The sequence below is a fragment of the Gorilla gorilla genome, chromosome 7, assembly GCF_029281585.2.
Source record: "Gorilla gorilla gorilla isolate KB3781 chromosome 7, NHGRI_mGorGor1-v2.1_pri, whole genome shotgun sequence".
In the NCBI taxonomy this organism is placed as follows: domain Eukaryota; kingdom Metazoa; phylum Chordata; class Mammalia; order Primates; family Hominidae; genus Gorilla; species Gorilla gorilla.
In genome coordinates this window covers 85,685,098-85,708,621 of record NC_073231.2, presented here as the reverse complement: position 1 = coordinate 85,708,621, position 23,524 = coordinate 85,685,098, and the positions used below count along the sequence as shown (strand labels likewise).

At 40.7% G+C, this 23,524-nt stretch overlaps 1 protein-coding gene across 7 annotated transcripts in view; it reads left to right on the top strand.

Moving 5' to 3' along the window:
- UNC5D (unc-5 netrin receptor D) overlaps positions 1 to 23,524 on the top strand; it is a 550,673-nt gene that overhangs the window by 467,938 nt on the left and 59,211 nt on the right. For 5 of the 7 annotated variants that reach the window (XM_055349502.2, XM_019032844.4, XM_055349503.2 and 2 more), the window contains 3 exons: positions 8,140 to 8,325; positions 12,093 to 12,470; positions 16,935 to 17,019. In XM_055349502.2, coding sequence (XP_055205477.1) covers positions 8,140 to 8,325; positions 12,093 to 12,470; positions 16,935 to 17,019 — 649 coding nt within the window. The remainder of the gene's footprint in view (positions 1 to 8,139; positions 8,326 to 12,092; positions 12,471 to 16,934; positions 17,020 to 23,524) is intronic. The other 2 variants (XM_055349504.2, XM_019032845.4) reach the window with 1 other exon arrangement.

The window sequence follows — 23,524 nt, the reverse complement described above, 5'->3', positions numbered from 1 at the left end:
AGACTGGGGGTGTGGGTGGAGGGGACTGGTCCATGTGGATATCCACTGGGATGTCTCCTTTTGAAATTGAGATGAGAGAGGCACTAGACACAATCACTCAAATATGAGAATGGTTTGAGGAGGGAGTGAATGGAAACAGATTCAGAGATGACTCTTTGATCTTGAGCCATGTCCCTGGTGGTGTCATTACCAGAAAAGAGAATTCAAGAGAAGAAAATATTTTGAAGAGGTAAGAATGAGTGATAATGATGAATCTGTAAATCAGATGACAAATGTGAGATGTGAGCACAAGATGCAGGTGGTTTTGCCCAGCGAGCAGGAAGGAAATATGGCATCAGATCTTCAGAGAGAAGATGAGGCAGGAGATGTTAATCTAAGACTGTTCAGGATTAAGGAAATCGTTGGCACTGTCTGTATGTGAGTGATTATCCAATTAGATGAGAACAGAGAGAGGAAAAAGGGCCAAGAACTGAACTTTAAAGCCTGCCTATTTAGAACTAGGAGAATGAAGGGTAGTCACTAAACAATCAGTAAAGAACAGGTCAAACTTCAAGAGAATCAAATTTAAGGGGCAGTTTTTTTCTAAGAGGAAGTTTGCTATTCTTGTCTATTGCTGCAGAGCAGTGGTAAAGAATAAGATGAAGAATGTTATAGTTGATGCAGTTGCAAACGACCTTCAAGAGAACAGTGGTTTAGGCACATACAGACTTTACAGTGTATGGAAACAATCAAATGATGTAGCAGTAGGGAGGTAGTTAAATAAGTGATCATGCAACCTGAGAATGGGCTAGGCAAATGAAAAAGGAATGAAGCCGGCCAGGCGCAGTGGCTCACACCTGTAATCCCAGCACTTTGGGAGGCCGAGGCGGGCAGATCACCTGAGGTCGGGAGTTTGAGACCAGCCTGACCAACATGGAGAAGCCCAGTCTCAACTAAAAATACAAAATTAGCTGAGCGTGGTGGCGCATGCCTGTAATTCCAGCTGCTCGGGAGGCTGAGGCAGGAGAATCACTTGAACCCAGGAGGTGGAAGTTGCGGTGTGCCAAGATTGTGCTATTGCACTCTACCCTGGGCAACAAGAGCAAAACTCTGTCTCAAAAAAACAAACAAAAAAAAGAATGAAGTAGGCATATTATGTTCTGATAAGTGATTGATAAGATAGCGTACATTTTCTTAAAGGAAAGTATAGTAAAGGAAATATAATATAGAGCCTTTAGTGTAGAGAAAGGAAAAGAAAAACAAATGGAGGACAGTTACATATTTTTTTTTTCTGAAAGGGCACACAAGGTACTATCAATAGTTACTACTTTTGGAGAGGTGGTAGTTGGAAGACAAGCTTGCTTTTTGCATAGTATATGTACCTGTTTATACTTCCTAGAACATTTTCTAATCTTATATATGTATTACTTCTATTTGTTCTTTTTTATGTTAACAGTACAGTGTTAACTGATTGGGGAGATTATGGAACAAGTATTAAGAAATATTTAATGTTAAAAAATGCTTAAAGTTCTTGTAGACAAAGAGCTGAGAAATCAGTAGATGTTAAAAAGGCGGCATGTTTGAGAAGTTTGTGAGAGAGTAAGTTGAGGGAAGGATTTGGGGAGAGGTGATTAGAGAGACTAGACTGTGTTTGTAGGCTGGGGGCAAGGCCCAGCTGTGGAGGAAAAATTTGAAGATGCAAGACCAAAAGAGAATAATGAATGAGGCTAGGTCCTCATGGGGCAGCTCTTCAGGGAACAGAAAAAAAAAAGAAAAGAAAATTGGGTGAAGGAACAGAGGAATTTTGAGTTGCAGGGGAGTGAACTCACATAGGATGGTCTCCATGTTTTCAACAAGAAAGAGGGCAGGTGAGGAGTAGGGGTCTTGAAGGAAAGGAACAAAGTTCAGAGCAGCTGTTGTGAGGAAAGCACAATTTGGCCATAGAATGTGAATATAATAATTATTGAGTTGCAAGGAAAGCCTGGGTGAGGTTGCATAGCATCAGTTTTTTGATGATGCTAGTGCTATAGTTAGTGACTTCCTCCAGCAGGGCAAGTTAACCCAGGTGCCGGTATGGAGAGAGCAGAGAGGAGACGCAAGGAAGAGACACCGTGTCATAAGCAGCTTGGGAGTGAAGACGGACATGTGTTCAAAGCCTGACTTTGCCATTTTCCAAGTTACTAACTTACTTGACAATGTGTCATCATCAGTAAAATAAGATATTAATATATAATACCTACCTCATAGATTTTCTTTATGAGGATGAGAATGTGATCATCTGTGTAGTTCTTAGAGAAAGAGAAGTCAGCATAAGGTTAGTGCTCAGTTACTGAGTTACTGTGGTTCCTGAGAGTAGTCACACAGTGTGATCAGGAAGACAGAGGTCAACAACTGGATAGAGAGTGACCAAAAGCATTGATTCTGGAGCCAGACTGCATGGGATTGAGTCCCAGTTGGACTACTTACCAATCATGAGGCTTTGAGAAAGGCAAGTAATTCTCTCACCTCAGTTTACACATCTCAATGAAGATATTTTTAGAAGGTTGTTGGAAGATTAAAATGAGTTAATAAATGTAAAGTCCTAGAACAGTGCCTTCTAAGTGCTTTTTAAGATATAGCTACTATTGTCATTAATTACAACAGTAAAACAACAACTACAATAGCAAATTGAGATTTTCGAGGTTGGGAAATTGGAAAGGCAGAGATATTACGAGATTCTAAAGATTGCAGATATAATTGAAATTGCTTAGCATGGTGGGCCATGGCTAACTATTTAAAAGCTATTTTCTGATGCATTAAATTAAAGGAAAAAAATGTTTGCTTCTTGATGACAACACATATAAACAACTTTAACAATAACTTCTGTTTCATCATATTTTGGCATGCAATTAAATATTTTGGCAGGGCACTTTGTATCAACACCACCTCCTGTGCTGAGGGTGCTTCCTGGGGCGCCTGTTACCTGGCCTTCTATGGGATTCCATCTCCATGGCTGGTTGCCTCGTTTTCTGTTTGTCTTACCCTTTCTCAGGATGTGCTGTATTTACTGTATGGATTCCTTAGTAATTCACTTCCTCTTACATATATACCAGTTCAAGTATGTTTGTTTTTCTGAAATGGGAGCAATGGCATTCTGCAATATCCAATGGGAGATAAAACAGAATATCATATGTTTGGAAAGGTACTCGCTACGCTCCTATGTTAATTCTCAGTCACTTATCCAAATCCTGCACATAGATTCTAATCTGGTATATAGTTAAGGTCATAACATGAGCATTGAGTTAAATTTCCATTAGTAAGTGGCTGGCATTAATACATCTTTTAGAGGGGAGTTATGTAAAGAAAGAAAAGGAGGAAAACCAACTAAAAAGCCCTTCTACAGAGTCCTTTGGACACACTGATGACAATAAATGACTGGATATGATTATCATGCATAAAGCCATCCACCTTGTTAATACCCATTCCCTGAACTGTGAAGTTCAAAGGGTCTTTGAAAGGTCATTTAGTCCTTCTCCCCAGCTTTGGCCAAAAAACTAAAATAAAATAACTGGAGAGTACTGTAAAGTCGTGCTTTCTTTTAGAGACTTTCTGAAAGGAGATTTCACAATCTCCCCCAGAAATACAATTCAGGTTTTTAACAACCCTCATTGTAGAAAAGGTCATGGTAATATCTAACCAGAGTCCCAACTGCTATAATAAAAGGTCATGTCCTCTTTTGCAGTTCTTCTTAAAGATGGTGAAGAGTTGGTTACTAGCTTCATCATAAATGAATGGTCACTGAGCACCTACAAAGACGGTAGTCCTCTTCTCTCCTTATAACAACATTTTATGTATTCAAGATCACCAGGAAGTCACTTTAAGGCTCCCTTGTCTTCAGGCCAAATGAACCCATAAACATTTCCTCTCCAGGGTTCTAGTTTCCAGCTCTCAATTAATCTTTTCAGCCTTCTCTGCAGATGCTCTGTGTCCCTTCCAGCCATGAGCACATTCCTCAGTAGTTTCTGACTAATTTGGAATACAAGAGATTTCGCAGTCAGTGCTCTGCATTGTTTGTGGGGGTTTGGGGGCTTTTTTTAAATACCTGTAGATTGTAGACAGTAATTTTTTCTACCACCTGGTGAGTCCTCCCAAGCTTTGCCTGAAGATTTTGTGACTCTGGGAGAGAGGAAAATAGGGATGAAGAAAACAGGAAAGACATTAGTAACACATTGATATGTAAAGCTTCGTTTATGAAACAGAAAAGGAAAAGTATCCTGTGCCCACAAAAAGACAGAATAGTCTGTTCAGTCAGGGCTTTTGTTCAAAATCACTTTGAGCAAACAAACCAGCCACACTGTACTTGAGAGACCGGATAGGTATAAACATATGTGTAAATGTAAATGAAAAGAGAGTCCTGGCAGCAGGGGTTCTAAAATCAACCTAAGACTGTGGTTTCTTTGATATTTCTCTTCTCACAGTTGGAGGCCAGGCAGGCAATCAATAAATAGCTGTTCATGATGATTGGCAAGTTTCCCTGGGAAGCTATAGAGATATTGTTGCTTTTGAAGAGTTTAAGGCAGTTAGGGAAAACAAAGCAACTCACTGGCGTTTGGAAAATTAACAATAAAAAACACAACCCAAAATGAGATCTAGGAAGTACAAGTGATACAAGTTGTTCAGAAGACCATAGGGCAGCAGCGCTGGCTGGATTGTCCAGGACAGGATCACCTTCATGGGAGAGGAGGACTTTGCACTGGGTACCCTGACTGATGGGTAGATGGAGAGGGCTAGGGTCTAGATGCCTAGTGGAGTAGGGGTCGGGGGGTATATGTTACACTGACCACTACATACGGCCTTTTGTTAGCAAGTGTCCATCTAGCAGAGATATCAATTACATTTGCACTTGGGATGAATGACAATGCAATAAAGGGCTGAAAGGCTGAGCGCAGGAATGGTCATGGGAAAAGTTGCCAGTCCCCCGGAAGTGACTGCACCTTGCGGTCCTGTGGCTGGAGCAATTCTCCCAGGAATGAGAGGCGGAGCTTCCAAGGTTCTTTAGGGAGTTGAGTGTGTTCTTGTGTGCGTGTGATGATTCTTCAGGGGCACTGCTTACGTGCACATGTGCTTATACACACACACACACACACACACACGAACTTTCTCCCTTCTCTCATAAAGCCAGGGTAAAAAATCTAGAACTAAACCTTGGGGCCAGTACTGAACACATGAAAGAGAATCACTTCAACTTTTGTAAACACACAGAAATCTTTACAAAGAAAGCCACTGTGTACTCTTGGAAAGAAAGATCAGAAAACAATGGGATGGAGGTGTGGGTGGGAAGAGGAAAAAGAATGAGGTGAAGTACAACCAGGTAGATCGAAGAGAGAAGGGTAAAAAAAGAAAAGAAAGAAGAAAGAAGCGCAGTGACCCAACTGTAGAAGAGTGTGAGCTGTGGGTAAAGTCTGGTTCTATCTCCTGAAGTGTAAAATGTGGCTTTGAGGACTCGTGTATACCTCTGTGGCTGCACTTGAAGTACCCAGATCTCATCACTACCTTGTCCTTACCACCTTTAGACAAGAAATGACTGAGAATATGAGCCACGTGTTAATTCTTCCATGCATCCTCATTGCTGCCCCTCAATAAATGTTTGTTGAATTAGTGAAATTATTGTAAGCTGAATTTTATAATTCCCAGGACAAACTGTTCTGTAAAATAATTCCCATTTTGCTTATCTCTCTATAGGCATCCCTTTCCTCTGCCGCTTAGCTTGTAGATCAAGCCATCCCAGTGTCAGGTTGAGCCTTAGGGAGCCAGTGCTCGCCATGCACTGGCTTTCTTTCCCTACCCTGTCCCTGAAGTTCCTCTACTCATTTTTAAAATTTTATAATTTAGTATTTTATTCCTTTAAGTCAAATGGATTCTACAGATGTTCCTGGGAGAGAAAACACACTGAGCCATATCAAACATTGATACTTTGGTCTGCAGGCATACATAGGGTTATTCCTAAAAGCAGGATCTATAGCTGGAGGGAGAATGAGAATTCTGGTTACCTGGTAGGGAGGGAGTGGAAACATAAAAGACAAAATGGCAATCCAGGGGAACAAAGACAACTTGTTCCTGCTGTTTGGTTTTGTCTTAGGATGTTCACTGCCACTGAATCCATTTCCAGCCCAGGCGTCTTGCCCTGGTCATCCTCCTGGCTTCTGGTCCTTCCTATTTTAGTACGTGGAAAACTGAGGATGTCTTTGTCTCTACTTTGTCAACTCACTCAGCAACAAAGGAGCTGCATTCTGCACACTGCCAGGGTGTTTCTCTGTATGTGCTCATTTGCTGAGCAGGTGTGTTCTCCCCAGATACACCTTTTAAGGTGAGAGTGTCATCAGTCAGCAGTGCCCAAGGAACTGGAGGAAAGGGAGGGAAAATGCTAGTTGGTTTCAATCCAAAGTTCCCTCACTGCTTCCCATACCCTGGCATGATGCATCTGCTGTGTTCTGTGTCCTCTGTCTGCTCTGGGAATAATTATTCCCTCCAAGGCACTTAATTGAGTAGAGGGAAGGTGGGAGCTTAAGAATGATAGCTGCCCTCCTTCTTACCACACATGACAGAGGCACACGTGGAAACTGAGGCTGATGTTTATCATCTCAGCCATGGTTATGAGTGGTTGGAGAAGTAGGCTCCATTCCTGTCTCTCCCACATTTGAATCATCATGAAGCTGGAATGGAAGTTTAAATCACACCCTGTTTCTCAGCGGGCACCATGCTATTATGGTTATTAAATGTATTTGATAAACCTCTGACCTTTCAGATGCTGTTTTTTTTTTTTTGATGGTTGTGTTCTCCCTTGAGAATTATTTTTATGTGTTTATTGCCCTATTACTGAACCAGTTCTGCTTGATTTCCTCGTTCACGCTTTAATTTGGTAGCACCCTATTTTACAGTCCACTAACTGTTGAAAATAAATTCACTTTCCTTGTGTGGTTAGTATTACTCATTTGATAACATAAGTACCACATTAGGGTGCAGTGAATGCATAGTAAGTGCTGCACAATTACAAGGTAAATATATGATGGCTTTATTTTATACTCTAAGCCCAACACAGGGGTGACAGAGTAATTACTGCTGGACCCATTAAGCGTACTTACCACATAATCTGTACGAAGATTAACTATGTAGTTAGCACTTGCCATCCTCCATTTTCACACACCTTCTAAGATTACACCTCTTTGAGACTTATGTTATCTCAGATAAATCTCGTGTGCTGTATTGCAGGAGCCATCATGGATCTGCTACAGGAATAACCACATCCAACGCACCTCTAGAAAAAAGGGTGAAAAGCAGCTACAGCACATCTTGCGGGGTGGGGAGGCACCCACATTCTAAATTCAAACTAACGCTTTTATTTTTGCTTTGCCCATGCATTCAATAGGATGGAGTAGGAGAGGTATGGGAGAAACAGCATGTGCCGTCCTAGCGACCCGTCCTCTTCCACAATAAATTATTAGAGTCTAGCATTTAATTGGTATCAGAAAACATCTACCATGGACATAACAGCACCTGGGACCAAGACCTTCATATCCCACAATAAAATGCTCTCATAATGACTGTATGCCCTAAACTGATGTTGTCAGTGTACTTTTAATCTGAATGATTTATACCAAAGCTGAAATTCATATTTGTGAACTCTGGTCTTTCTCTCAACTCATAGACTTTGTGTTATCTCCTTGCCCTAGACTGCTCTCTGCAAATGCATGTGCCCCAGGCTTCACATAAGCAGAGCAGAACACCCATATTTTATCACTGTGTATGGGTCTGCCCTCGCTCTGGTAAAAGTGTAAAAAGTGTTTTGCAGGTAAACATGACATCCTAAACTAAGGAGTTGTCTGCTCTTACTAGAAAAAAACATTATTTTCTTTGCAAAATTGATTATCTTCAAGAGTCTATTACATGCTAAGCTACCTTAATGCAGTTAAGATATTTGCCTAGCATCCCTTTGATTTATACAAGGCATTTTAGAAACACGATTATTGTGTGAAAGTGAGTACAACTTGTGTTCACTGTACATCTGTAATTTTCTCTGAGCAGTAGCTCCAAAAATCCAGTAGCATTTCCTTTTGTATCCCCGAGTGGTTCTTTGGCTTTGTGCCCATGCTGGTCACTTACAATTTCTCTTGTGTCTTTCAGGCATTGAGAATGCCAGCGACATTGCTTTGTACTCGGGCTTGGGCGCTGCCGTCGTGGCCGTTGCAGTCCTGGTCATTGGTGTCACCCTTTATAGACGGAGCCAGAGTGACTATGGCGTGGACGTCATTGACTCTTCTGCATTGACAGGTGGCTTCCAGACCTTCAACTTCAAAACAGTCCGTCAAGGTCAGCGGCATAGGTCCCTCCACACCTCGTCCTCCGTGCCATAGACTACGCTCACACTAGACCCCAGCCTTCTCCTGGGCCCTGTGTGAAGGTAGCTCTTGGCACTGGGAGCCGCTACCAAATTGTCTTCACACATGAACAGACCAGGCTGGGTGAAGTGGTCTGCTTAGGTCCTTGTCTGCCACAAGGACAAGAGGATCTCGGTTTATTATCAGCAACATTTTCAATGAGGCATTTCCATTTTTGATGTAGGGTCAGCCTAATGAGTTATTTTATTTCAAATTATCCTTCTTTTTAAAAAAGTCCTTTTGAGGATGTATATTTAATTTAGTTAACCAAAGTATTGATCATTCAAGACTGAGGACTAACACCTATATTACAACCTCCCAGGTATATTTATTACCCTATTTATGAAGTGGAATAATTTTGTTATTTCTATTTTAAATAAGTAAACAGATTTTAGAGAATAGATGATGGGTCAGCTAGCCAGGGGAAAAAAAATGAAATTCCAGCCGAAACGACTCTCAGCTGTTGCCAAGTCCAAGCAATCTTTAGTTGTGGGGGAAGGAAAATCTATCATGTCAAACTGTAGCAATACTCATTTTCAAAACAGAGTCACTTAATTCTGTTGTAGGAACCAAATCTATTCCTTATTGCAAGGTGGGGATGAAACATACACGGCTTTCATTTTAGAAAAAAATGAAACCGTCTCTTTTCAGACGATGAAGTTTTCTACCTTGACCCTCGTCGTCAATATCGTCACCTTTATTTCTGTTTACTGTGCATCAGTGGTGCCTACAGCGCAGAACCAGAAGTCTCAGTGCAAGGCAGTGATTGAGTAGCCAGGCTTCCGAAGTGGAAACACAGGCATGCTGGAAAAAATTGAGAGATGGCCAGAGAGATGAGTACCTTCCCTCTTGCCATTCACTTCTGGGCATCTCATAGTTAGGCCTCAAGAGAGACACATCCCCTACATTTGGACATATAGTTTAGTATATGTAGTTAATTGGAAATAAATCCAAATATAGAACTGGTTTTTTAAGTGGTGTTACTCAAGCTGGAGTGCAGTGGTGCAATCATAGCTCACGGAAGCCTCCCACCCACGGGCTTACATGATCCTCCCACCTCAGCAGCTGTGACTACAGGCACATGCCACCACACCAAGCTAAGTTTTTGTTTTATTTTTATTTTTTATAGAGACAGGGTCTCACTATGTTGCTCAGGTTGGTCTCGAACTCCTGGCCTCAATGATCCTCCCACCTCAGCCTCTGAAAGTGCTGGGATTATAGGAATGAGCTACTGGGTCTGGTCAAGAACTGATTTTCATGCTACCTAAAAAACTAGAAACATATTTTCATCAAATAATAAAATATCAATATCTTAGACCATAACACTTGAAAAGAGACGAGCTGTATTAGTGTGAGAGACAGTTTTGTGCATAAGTCCGTAGGCTTTGAAGTTAGATTTTAGTCTAAAACTGCTATCAATTAGTCTGTTATCCTCTTGAGTCTCAAGTTTTACAGCTATAAAATGGGGTCAGTAACATTCAACTCAAAGTGTTCTTCTGAGGATGAAATCACCTGGAATAACATGGATAAGCCCTTGGCATATGGAAAGCGCTCACAAATGCAGCAAATAGAGTTCTAGACGCTGGTTGCTTCCTCTTACCCTAGTACAGGATGCCAGCGTGTTCCGTGGAGCACCAGGCAGCAGGTGAGAGGGGTGGATCCCTGGCCTACACCTGTCTGGGGAGTGCTGACTTGCCTACACTTAAACACAACTTATGTGTATTGTAAATCTCTAAGACAATATTAGTCTTACCAAACTTACCTGACCATTTTGTTTTATTTTTATTTTTAGCCAAGAATAGCATGGAACTAATGATACAAGAAAAATCCTTTGGTAAATGCCACTCTCCCTGCATTTATTATGGTAATCTGCCTCATGCTGATATCATGTGGTTTTCACCTCCACTGTCTTAGAGAGATCCGTTTTTGAGCAATACATCCAGTGCCCCGGCAAGGTGAACACTGAGCCTTTTAAATAGAATGCCATACACAGAACAAACTAGGGACTTGAAAAAGGATTTCCAGAGAGAAGATTGGGGTGACCAGCGGTGGGTGACTGTCGCTGGTCAGACTTCAGTCAAGCTGGCAGCCAATTTTCTCTGACCGTGGATGCTATCATATGTACATATGTCCAGAATCAGGCATTTCCCGCTCAAGTGCTGTCTCACTCTAGGAAATATTTTTGCTTCCTTGTGTCACTTAGACTAGGCAGATCTTCTAAGCGTAGCCAAAAATTAAACTTCAGAGGCTAGGGCTTGAGATAAAAGAGCCAGGTGACTGAGGCATATGGCTTTTGAGGTCTCCGCGGAACCTCCTGTTCTAAACTCTTTTCTAATCTAAGATGGGTTTGGTCCTGCTTCTTTCCTGGGAAGACCATAAACAGGAGCAAAGTGGTCACCTGAAGAACTCAGTGCAGACCTGCTAGAAAGCACAGCTCCCTGATGGTACCTGGGTCTTGATACAACACACTCATGCATGGAAAAAAAATAATAATAATCAAAGATCCTTTAGCTCTATAGCATTATTTATTTCATCCAATTTGTATATTTTCCTCTGTGATTCTGGATTCTTAGAGCATCACAACAAGAGATGGGAAAAGTCAGGGTGATAGATTTCCTACTGGCGTTGCTGCAAATTATGAAAATGGAAAAACAATAGAGGCTAATACAATATGGCGAAGAATTGCAACATTTTCAGAGAGATCATACTTTAAACATTTTTGTCAGACCCCAAAGGAAAATTGTTTAATATGGTTTGGGTTTCAATTTGAGATGTCATATTGACGGACTGATATGGGTGTGAAGCTTGGGACTGAGGGTTATTTTGTTATTTACTAATAAATGAGATTACTTCATCACAAGAAAATATCACAGCATTTCTTTTTAATATTTGGCTTGGAAAAAATTGGCGAGCCCCAGCAGATGACAAAGCCCAATTTCTCATGTTTTTGCAAAGATATTATATATACTTTTTCCCTTTGAGACAGAAAGGAAACCATTCTAAGCTGCTCCCTATGTAGAATCTAAGCTTCTCACTGTCTCTGGGTGGTGCGTTCTTTCCCTCGCAGAGTGACATATGAGTTATTAGAGCAAATTGGCTACTCAGATGTGGTGCGATTCATGAGGTGCCCTGACCCTTTTGCTCTGAGGACACATCATTTCCTCCCCAGCTCCAGAATCTGCACAGAATTCCGTATGAAATGCACTGGAACCGATGTAGCTTCTGTTATAAACAGCACTACCTAGTCACCATGCTGTGTCATCTCTTGCCATTTAAAATGAACAGATGTTATTTTTGCTCAAAACTCGACTGCAAAACATCTCTCCCCCCTCTTTTTTTTTTTTTTGTTATTTTAGATTCTCTTTGCCAGTTGAAATAATCACATAAACAATAACACCTGAGTTCGTTGCCAGAGAGAGTGCCAGAAATACTTGTTTTGAAAAGATAGCATGGAAAGATCTCTGGAAAGTGAAAGATTTGGGTCAGTGGCATTTAGAGAATGGATGGTGGAAGCCAGGGCTCTTGATTCAAAAGTTCTAGTCACTAGCACCCAACCTGGCAGGGTGGTCCTGAAGAGCTAGCTTGGATTGGAACTGCTGGCACCTATGCAGGCTGTTGCACAGTTTGCAGAGGCAGAAGTACAGGAGTAACTGAGATGCCTTTTAGTTTCTGAGTGACAGATCAATTTTCTTTTACCAGGTAACTCCCTGCTCCTGAATTCCGCCATGCAGCCAGATCTGACAGTGAGCCGGACATACAGCGGACCCATCTGTCTGCAGGACCCTCTGGACAAGGAGCTCATGACAGAGTCCTCACTCTTTAACCCTTTGTCGGACATCAAAGTCAAAGTCCAGAGCTCATTCATGGTTTCCCTGGGAGTGTCTGAGAGAGCTGAGTACCACGGCAAGAATCATTCCAGGACTTTTCCCCATGGAAACAACCACAGCTTTAGTACAATGCATCCCAGAAATAAAACGCCCTACATCCAAAATCTGTCATCACTCCCCACAAGGACAGAACTGAGGACAACTGGTGTCTTTGGCCATTTAGGGGGGCGCTTAGTAATGCCAAATACAGGTGGGTGGTAAGTGTGTGTTTGTGTATTTTCCGTCATTTAAATGTTTCATTTTTACACAGTTACTTCCCATCAGATTCATTTTATGATGTTTACTGTCCCCTCATCAGACCTGCAAACACTGCGGCTCCACTAGTCCACTTGATTTACACAGCAAACCAGAACCAATGCTGAGATTAGATTTTGCAGTCTTCATCTCAGCATGGATTGAATGCTCCCTTTGATTCCCTGTTAGAGCTGATAACTATATTTGCCTGAAAGGTTTGGGTAGTCCCCAGGCTTTAAGCCCCTTTGGAGTATATTTCCTAGGCATGATAAGAAAGCACTGAAAAAATTCTCTGGCATGACAGACCAGGGCCCCATGTTTATACCTAAGCATGGTTTATGTACTAGTTTGATAATTTAGATAATTTAGTGAAACGACATCTCATCAGTAACTGACCTAATGAACACTCCATAGCCCTTGCTATAGTGTTACTTTCTGGTGAGCAACGATGAGGGGTCGTTGTAGAGTTGCTCTTTTGAATTTAAACTTCAGTTCCAGGGCTATGTCAGTATAATGAATTCTCACATATTTTGTTCCTCCTTTTAGCTGGAAGAGAGGAGATTTTCATAATGTTTTGACATGATACTTAAAGTATCCAGCCCAGATCACTTTTAAAATGATATCCTTTCTATGGATTAGTTTTCAAAGTTGCTGCCTAAGACCTAAGTGGATGGTAGACAAGGTCAATTTCTGCTCGGATTTCTAAGCAATGAGAATTAGGTAGTGCCCTGAAGCAGGTAGTGATCTGTTGGCTGCTAAGAGGGAAGAGTATCTGTTGGATCTGTAAGTGTTTATCAAACAACAGGTCAGCATTGAGTCAGGGACATTATAGTCTAGACAGATGTCTCTCTAGGGTGGAGCTAACCAACCTCTCAAATCGAGCATTTCATCCCATAAATAAAATCTGTAATAGGACTAGTCTGATTCTACCATTCTAGCTAACTGACCCCTCTAGTAGCTTAGAGACTGGAGACTGAAATTCATTTCTAGTTGATGAATGTTGTCTTGTTCTCCCCTAGAGCAATTACTTCCTTAAAATCTTCATTTCAAAACATATTTTACTTCATCAAAATAGCCCTCAATGGCAGCCGTAATTGAAAGGTTTTGTTTTTTAAATTTCTAATTCTCTAAATCTTCATTGGTCAATGTTTTAGGACATGGTAAGGATCTTTGTTCAAATGTGTATGCGTGTCAATGTGTGAATGCCTATGCATGATTTAATTCTTCCAGTTGATAACTGGAAGATAATGAGTCAATCGGACATATTTACCAATTAACTTTTCTGTAAGAATTCATAAACTAGACATGTGAGTCCTGAGGAAAGAAAAAGAATACAACCCTTGCCCTAAAGAACACGACGTGTCAGAATTATATAAAATTTGGCAGGGTGTGGTGGCACACACCTGTAGTCCCAGCTACTCAGGAGGCTGAGGTGGGGAAATTGCTTGAGTCTAGGAATTCGAGACCAGCAAGGGCAACATAGCAAGTTGCTGTCTCTAAAAAAAAAAAAAAAAAAGAAGTCATAAAAACAAAAATACAGAATCATATAAAGCCATGCATTAAGTTGTGCAATTATCTTATCTCTTTCTTGCTCATGCTTGGCACTTAGAAGGCTCTCAGTTATTAGTTGATAAACTGCCCATTACTCCTTCTCTCTCTTTGCATCCTCCTTTCTTAGTGTATGTATGTGTGTGTGCACATCTGTTTACACATATGTAGAGGGAGAGCCATGACCAACCCATTCATTGGCTGTGTTTGTCGTTCATCAAAGAAAGCGAGATGAAATCATGATGAACCACAGATTTATCTTCACCTCTGACTTGAGCAGCACTAACGTTGAAAACTAAAAGTTCTGACAGCATTGTCAGTGATTCCCAAACAGTTTCTCCTTGAAATGGGGCATTTTCAAAGCTCCTGACAAGGAGTGTTGGACAAGATTGAAGCTGTTCACTAGAAATGAGTTTGATGTAAAATAACTGTGGAGAAGTAAAACATATGCTCTGTTATTTGCAGGAAATAAATGCAAAATATGCTCTAGGGAGCTAAAATATAAAGAAAGCAAGGCACTGAAATTAGATTGCTCTAATGCCATCCATCCTAAATTGTTGTATGGTGCCTAGCAATGATTTCTCCAAAAGGTTAGGGTGGTCTCCACACTCTAGAAATTATTTATTATTCCAAATATAAAACAGGAAGCTCAGACTGGTGCTTCTGTGGTCATATCAAATAAAAGGCTGTCAGGGTAGGAGGTGGAGTATGGGGTATTATATTTTTCTTTAATCAGAGGTAACTGGCGAATGACATATTGAAGTGAATTCTACTTTAGGGCATCACAGGCATAAAGCTGTCCCACAGTATCTCTCATTCTTCACTATCTGTAACTTGCCACTCCCCACGTGCCTTTGTGTATGACTATTTCAGACTCCACGTAGTATTTGCATGTTTGGGCAGGAGGAGCGGGGGAAGTATGTTTGAAAGACAACACCATTTCTGATTGAAGAGAGAAAAATCATTTAAAGCTCCAGTGATCCCATAGATTCAGGTTGAATTCAGGAGTATTCTGAATAATGTTTCAATCTAAACACAGATAATTAAGCCAACTTGAAAGGAATAAGGTGTGATCTGCGCAGACAGCTCTTTCTCAATTGTCCTCACACATCTTTCTTCTGTTTTGCTATGAGAGTTGGCCGTCAGGCTATGATGATCTACAGAAGCTAACATGTCTCAGAGCCTGTCTTTTTTACTAAGAATTTTGAATCCTATTTTGTTTATATCTTCATGATGGTTTTATTGGCTTCCTGCTACATGAGTGGCATTGTGATAAGTGTAATTGATTTAATATTATTATTATTGCTTGATGATAGTTTCCTGTACTTCTAAGTCTGAAGAATACAGACTGCATGTCTCTGTCATCGTAATGACCTAGACAGCCTGAAAGAGCGGCAGCAGAGAGGAAGTTTTAGGTCAAACTAAGAGAAGACAGAATGTCGAGGGCATGTATTTAGGTTGACTTCCGAGCACACTGGATGTCCTGTGTATTGCAACTTGTGTTTACCAGCAGGGAGGGTTATAATGGAGGCCCCTTCATTTGGCAACTACATTTAAGGAAGAATAGACAAGGGGGGGAAGAGTTGGACTGGAGGTCTCTAAGTGTGGCAATTATAGTTCTACTATTGACATTAAGGTTCAGAATATAAATGGACCTCCACAGGCCAAGTTGTAACCAAGATTTAAACGTGCCTTATTCTTAGTGCTGGTGAAAGATACTGATAACTAGCATATTACTGAATAATGCTTACAAATGTGAATCATAAATGACTTGTTTTGCAGTGAGGTTTACATTTTTTGGTTTTGTTGCTGCTAACAGGCACATAGAAGGAGATCAGGAAAGACTGCCATCTCTAGATTTAAATTATCATCAGCAACCTGAAACTCTTCTGAGCGATTTACATTAGCTCTAATGAAAGGAAAAGAAGTTGAGAGCTGCCTTACTCAAAGAATACGAGGTTGCCTTGAGATTTTATTTTGTAAGGATCTTACTGTTTCTCTATTTCATTTCTTTTTATAAACAAGAAGCTACATTAAAGAGAATCCCTGCCCTCCTTAGACTCTTCTTTCTTGGCCAAGGTGCAGTATTTTCTTCACAGCGTTTAAGAGGAAAGAGAGGACATTTAAGATGCAGTGAGATGTGGCTTCCTGTGCCTTCCCTTCCTGCATTGTATGATTTTATGGAAGTAAGGCTGCTAGTTTTTCCAATCTGACATTGACATGACTCTAGTTAAGTAACCTTTCGCCTTAACCCTTTCTAGGTTCTGTTTGCTAGAAAGGGTCATGGTTGTGCAATAATCTATAAGGCTCCTAAGCACATCAGATGCTTTCACTTTCTTGACAAAATGCGACACCCCATTGAGTACCACCTTCAACTTGCTTCCAGATGCACTATTGGTAAGACAGCTTCATCCTGGGTTCTAGCACAGTATTAGATCACTCACTCACCCATCATTTCATGTAGGTTTTCAGGAAATAAACAGATAGTGATGAGATAGAGAAATACATTTTTTTAAATTTTGGAGCAGATTAAGTGATGTATGGATAAACTCTTGCATTCTCAGATATGTCTAATACTGCCTGGTCTTAGAACACTCAATCTTTTAAAAGAATTAATGCTGGGATGACTTAAAATAAAAAAAAAAAACTAATTTGAGTACTCAGTTGAATAATATGCCCTTCCTTATGTCACTGTTATAAAACAATGTTTTTCCTGTTATAATCTTGAACCTTAAACTTACCAAGGATTGAGATTTCATAAATTGCCATGAGAAAGTAGCTTGTTTTCCAGGTATCTGTAAGGTGCTCGAGTGACGAACTTCATGATAATTGGAAAAATCTATGAATAACCTGTTGGCTTTTTCTGTTTTAGGGGTGAGCTTACTCATACCACACGGTGCCATCCCAGAGGAGAATTCTTGGGAGATTTATATGTCCATCAACCAAGGTGAACCCAGGTGAGAGACAGAGAATGGCATATTAAAGACAGTGGCTCACGCCTGTAATCCCAGTACTTTGGGAGGCTGAGGCAGGCAGATCACTTGAGGTCAGGAGTTCAAGACCAGCCTGGCCAACATGGTGAAAGCCTGTCTCTACTAAAAATACAAAAAAATTAGCCAGGCATGGTGATGCATGCCTGTAATCCCAGCTACTCAGGAGGCTGAGGCTGGAGAATCGCTTGAACCTGGAAGGCAGAGGATGCAATGAGCCAAGATCATGCCACTGCACTTCAGTCTGGGCAACAGTGAGACTCTGTCTCAAAAAAAAAAAAAAAAAAAAAAAAAAAAATGCATTTTAAATATGGACTGGAACTTCTGTAGAAAATCTGAAACTATTAAGAGAATGAGACTTAGAGGTGTATAGATAGATGAGATCATGAACTCCTTGACTGTAGAAAGGAAAAAAACAATTGCAAAACTACTGGCTGAAATGAAACCATACATGACTCCACAGTTTTATGGTCACCAGTCTCTACACAAGAGACACCAAATGGAAAACAGTGAATCGTTAGGTCAGAAGCAGTGCCACTCCATAAACACTGACTGTCTCAGAGTCTTCCTCTCCAAAGAAAATATCCCCGGAGGCACTGACTGGTGCTAAGCCTTAGGCAAATACATATAATGATTGATTCGTGATCCTTTTAAGGTAGGCAGAAGACCTACTCTATACTGCCCGAGAGACAATTTCTTAGGCAATTTTCGGCAATGTGAAAATATGACCTGAAACATCAACTGCTTTCAGGCCTGACAAATTTCAGCAGCATTAAATTCAATTACAGGAACAAATACAAATCTTGTCACGTTCCCTTTTAATGAAAGTAGTTGGTTATTTTCTTAGTGCAAGTATAATATTTTTGGAAATGTTGTCTTCCTCCACACAAGATAAACCTGACTCCTCTTCAGAAAGCAATTTCTCTCATAAACTGGATATATACCTCTAGCATTTTTAGTCATAACATCTTGCTTATTTTAGAATAGATTCTTTTTGTTGTTGTTAGCAGAGAACACATGAAAGAAAAACACTGGGAGGAAAAACAGCCAGAGAAACAGATGGTTTAAACAGATTTTGATAGCTATTTCTATAAAAGGATTTGTTGGTACTCAATGGTTTTAACTTTCTGCTGTACAGGGCTCGAGAGGCATGGAAGAAAAGGTTCTGCCATTTGGTTGTGAGGCTGGCTCTTAGGGGATTTGTGTGCAGGTTGTGCTATGTTGGGATCTCATGTTATTTCCCCAGTTGTTTAAAGCTAGATTCTTTACTTGTATATCTGAAAAAGTGCTGGTGTCTAAATATCTCCACTTGGCAACTGGGGGGGAAAAGAGGCTCAGAAAGTTTGAAGAGTTTACTCAAAATCTTAGGTTAGTCACTTAAGCAGACCTAAAAATGGAGTTCCCTGGATGGAAGTCACCCCTTTTTTACCCATTGGGTTGATTTACTTAAGAAACCATACCTATTTGAATTTGTGGTTATGGCCCATTACACATATGCTTTAAAACATATCATGCTGCAAAAATCAAGTATGAGGTATAATCCAGTCCACTTTCCCTGAATCACAGCTTCCTACACACTCCTAGCTCTGCATCCCCCTCCCTTGGTTGTAGTTGATCCAGTAAGCCTGTGTTGAGCTCATTCCTCTCAAATCCATCACCAGCTCATCACATGAGAACCAACTTAGGGCAATTTCGCATTTTCCAAGGCACCTCATTTACCACTTACCTGCAAGTTTAAAGTAAGAGAGAGGAATACCTAGAACTCGCAAGAGCCCAAAGACCTCAAAAAATAGCTTGGCCTCCTGTGGTCACCCCTTGAATGCTTTGTAAGCTCCATGGTAACCAATTTGGTTTATCCTTCTGTGTCTACTGCTGTCTAGGAAGGTGGACAGAAACAGAAGAACCTTCTCTAACACTTTAGATCTGTGAGGTATGAATTTTTCTCTCTACTAAACTGTGAAAAAAAAAAAAATTACAGGAAGCCGCACATTCCTTTTCAGGTAGCTGAAACCTTCCCAGATGTTATCTCTAAGGAAATGACCTGTCACTGGGCTAAAGGCCATTTACCTTCCTTGACAAGCCTCACTCCCTTTTGATAGCTCACGACTACTTAGAAAAACACTGAAAATAGCAAATACCTATTTCTTCATTTTAAGCTGGGGTGATTTCATCTCTGCAAGGAGGCTCCTTGGGTCTGGTTCTTCAGCTTTTAATCTTGTGATTAATCAGGAAAAGGCCAGTGTGTCATCTTTTCTTTGTAATATCACTTGAAAAACCATTTTCATTTTGGGCTGTACGTCTGCCATCCTGAACTTGTGCTGAGAAGAAGGCCCGTTTTCCTCGAAGTTCATGGAGCTGGAATGCACTGTTCAGTTCCTGTCATCTTTACCTCTAGAGCCACCACGGTTCCCTCTGTCTTAGTTCATCATAAGAATTGGATTTATGGACTCTCCATCACCTCCACACACACAGAGCACAGTAGGATCTTCCAAACCACATCTTTATCCTGTCTTGAAATTAAAGTCTGCTCCATTTCTCCTATTGACTATACATTTCTGTTGCCCATGTCTGAGTTACAGCCCCAAAATATCAGGGTAGTGATGTAATGGAAGTGGAACTGGTATGTTAAATCAGGGCCTTTAATCCATTCTAAGGATTGGGTTAAAGAGGGGTACAGGGGTGAGGATGGCTTCCTGGAGATGTCATTGAACTTAGTCTTAAAAGATGAATAGGAATTAGCCAGACAAAGAAAGGAGTAAGGTCTATAGCTCAATGATTTGCATCCTCCACAATGCATTTTCCTGTAGTTTTCTATAGAGGTTTGAGGGGTAGAGGGGTCTAAACCCAGTGATTTTTTTTTCCTCCTTTAAAGTCACCCTGATGCCAGAACATTGCATTCAACAGTGTCCTTCCAACTGTAGCCCAGGCCTTGCCACAGGCAAAGAGTTGGTTTAATGCATTATCCCATTTATAACATAGAAGATATTTAGTGACGCTGTAAGAACAGGTACTGGAGTGGCCTGACACAAAGGCCATGGCATGAAATTGGAGCTGTCAGAATTAGTCTGCTGGTGAGAAGCCCTGGGGCTCCTCCTGGATCAAGGATATGTAAGCCATCCATGCTAGATGTGGCCTCCTCCCCTCCACAGGGCTTTACTCCCTCTGCAGGGGAGGAAACCAGCAGTAATCACTCTCAAAAAAAACAAAAAACAAACAAACAAACAAACAAAAAAGCCTGTCTCATTTCCCAAACTTTAATTTGAAAGACTTGGGGTCTTTCTTTCTTTCTTTCTTTCTTTCTTTCTTTCTTTCTTTCCTTTCTTTCCTTTCTTTTCTTTCTTTCTTTCTTTCTTTCTTTCTTTCTTTCTTTCTTTCTTTCTTTCTTTCTTTCTTTCTTTCTTTCTTTCTTTCTTTCTTTCTTTCTTTCTTTCTTTCTTTCTTTCTTTCTTTCTTTCTTTCTTTCTTTCTTTCTTTCTTTCTTTCTTTCTTTCTTTCTTTCTTTCTTTCTTTCTTTCTTTCTTTTCTTTCTTTCTTTCTTGAGACAGAGTTTTGCTCTTGTTGCCCAGGCTGGAGTGCAATGGCGTGATCTCGACTCACTGCAACCTCCGCCTTCTGGGTTCAAGCGATTCTCCTGCCTCAGCCTACCTAGTAGCTGGGATTACAGGCATGTGCCACCATGCCTGGCTAATTTTGTATTTTTAGTAGAGATGGGGTTTCTCCATGTTGGTCAGGCTGGTCTTGAACTCCCGACCTCAGGTGATCCACCCACCTCGGCGTCCCCAAGTGCTGGGATTATAGGTGTGAGCCACCACGCCCAGCTGGGGTATTTCTTTTTTTACATTTTATTGGGAATGTTTTTGAGGGAGGGGAAATTTTATTCTACACACTTTAAATCTTTTTTTTTTTTTTGAGATGGAGTGTCGCTCTGTTGCTCAGGTTAGCGTGCAATGGCGCCATCTTGGCTCACTGCAACCTCTGCCTCCCAGGTTCAAGTGATTCTCTCTGCCTCAGCCTCCCGAGTAGCTGGGATTACAGGCGCCCGCCATCACACCTAGCTAATCTTTGTATTTTTAGTAGAGACAGGGCATATTGGCCAGGCTGGTCTCAAACTCCTGACCTCGGGTGATCCACCCGCCTCGGCCTCCCAAAGTGCTGGAATTACAGGCATAAACCACCACGTGCCCAGCCTTTAGATCATTTTAATAAAATTAAGGTATTTAAACAGGATTAAAAAATCAACAGTCTCATTTCAGAGGTTCTTTTCACTGACATTACAGTAAGAGAATGATACAGATGTAGCAGGAAGTTCCCACTACTCTTCTCCTCTCCCAGCTCTCCTTTTGCACCCCGCCCCCGACCCCATGGTTGGAGAGGAGAGAACTGGACCAGAAAATTATTATATGGGGCTTTCTTCTGAAAAGCAATAAAATGAAACCAAAGGCAAACATTCATTTCTTTTTCCAATTACACTGTCATGTGGATACTCCTGACCAAATGCTTAGACTAAAATTGGAAATGTTGTAAGTCATCTTATTGAAGAATTTACAAAAGAACACATATTTTTAAATTTGGGCTCAGCCCAGATGGGACATTTCAACCACTTCTGTTAGATGGTATGGTCTACCCAGTAAGTATATTTTGGGGTAAGGATGGAGAAGGTAGAGATGGTGGTAATAGAAAACATTATCTTTTTTAGGGTGCTTAGATGGTACCATGGCTTTAATAGCAAGGCATGAAATAAGAGCAAATACAAGGCTAGAAAGGCAAAAAGAATCTAGCTCTGGAAAATAGAGAAGAAAGGATAGAATTTCATTCCCAGTAATGGGGCTCACTAACACTGCAGTATAAGCCATTACTGTGGAGCTTACTGTGGTTTTTCTTCCCCAGTAGCAAAAACCATACACACAAAAACAAAATCATACACACGCCTCCTCATATATCATGCAGACCTAAGCACTCAGAAATGTCCTTGGATTATTTGAGAGGACCTCATCTCCAAAAGAGTGAAAAGAAAGCAGGTATATATCTTTTATCAATGAGATTAAAAGATGGGCCAGCTGGTCATTCTCTTAATAAGAATGGAGTTTTTATGATATGAATCTGTTTGTAGCGAACTATTCTTTATGTTATAGTAGACATTTGTGGCTATTCTAAACTGCTCATCTCAGTAAAATATGAAACTGTATATGCTTTTCCTGGCACCTTTGAGGGCCTTGATTTTTCAGAAGGTAACACACTCCCTCCTTCTGCCAAGCCCAGGAGTTTGAGACCAGCCTGGGCAACAATTGAGACCTTGTCTGTATAGAAAATAAAAATAAAATAAAACAAAATTAATAGGGCATGGTGGTAAATGCCTGTAGTCACAGCTACTCAGGAGGCTGGGGCGGGAGGATGGCTTGAGCATGGGAGGTCGAGGCTGCTGTGAGCCAAGATTGCACCACTTCACTCCAGCCTGGGCTATACAGCGAGACCCTGTCTCAAACAACAATAAAAGAAAAAGGAGTCTTAAAAACCAAATTACACTCTTTTAATAACTAGATGTTACTGAACAGTTATATAAGAAAAATGAAATGTCTTCAAGGGACCCTGCTACTATGGATGGTTTCAACAAGCATAATTGTTAACAATTACTAGGAAAACCAAAACCATAGTTGATATACTTCATACCATAATAGGTTAAGCCCCATAAGCAAATCCAGTTCTTTAAATGAATGATCATATTGCAGTGTGGTATATACGGTGACCACACTGAAAGGATGAACCCCGTTTAAAGGCTCAGGGAAAGTTTCAGAGAAATAACAGTTATCTTATAAACTAAAAGAGTAAAAGGGGTTTCTCTCCAAGGGAGTGGTGTGTTCAAAGGCACAGAGGTATAAATAGCATCACATATTTTGGAAGCTAAGCAAAGCAGAGTGAAATATGAAAGGAAGAGTGACAGGGAATGAAGCTGAAGAAATAAGGACTAGATCGTGTAGCGATGTTTGCCACCCAGAGTATATCCAATTTATCTGGTGGGTAGGGGTGAGTGAGGCTTAAGTTTTGGGAGACCTAGTCATCCTTATATTTTAGATAGATTCTGTTTCATCTCCACCAATATTGCCCAAGTTCAAATCTTCACTAGATAAGCACCCTCCTTGAGAGCACAGTGAAACTATGTTTTATTTTCCTTGGCACAATTATTAATAGTGTTTCTTTTCCTCCTCAAAAGCATCTCAATTTGGGCAATAATTTATAGTCACTCTACTTTTGAGTGCCCTTGTCTCTAGATTTTAATGTTTCTAAATCCATTCTCTAATCCCCACATTGCTGTCAGTGGGGAGTTTTGAGATAGACTTGGGGAGAAACTTGGCAAGATCTGCTCTGTGTGTGTGTCTGTGTGTGTGTGTTTTAATGTGTGATGAAGGAATTGAAGATAATTCCCAGAATTCTGGCTCAGAAACTGATGATTAATTAGGAGAGAGAGATTTTCTGA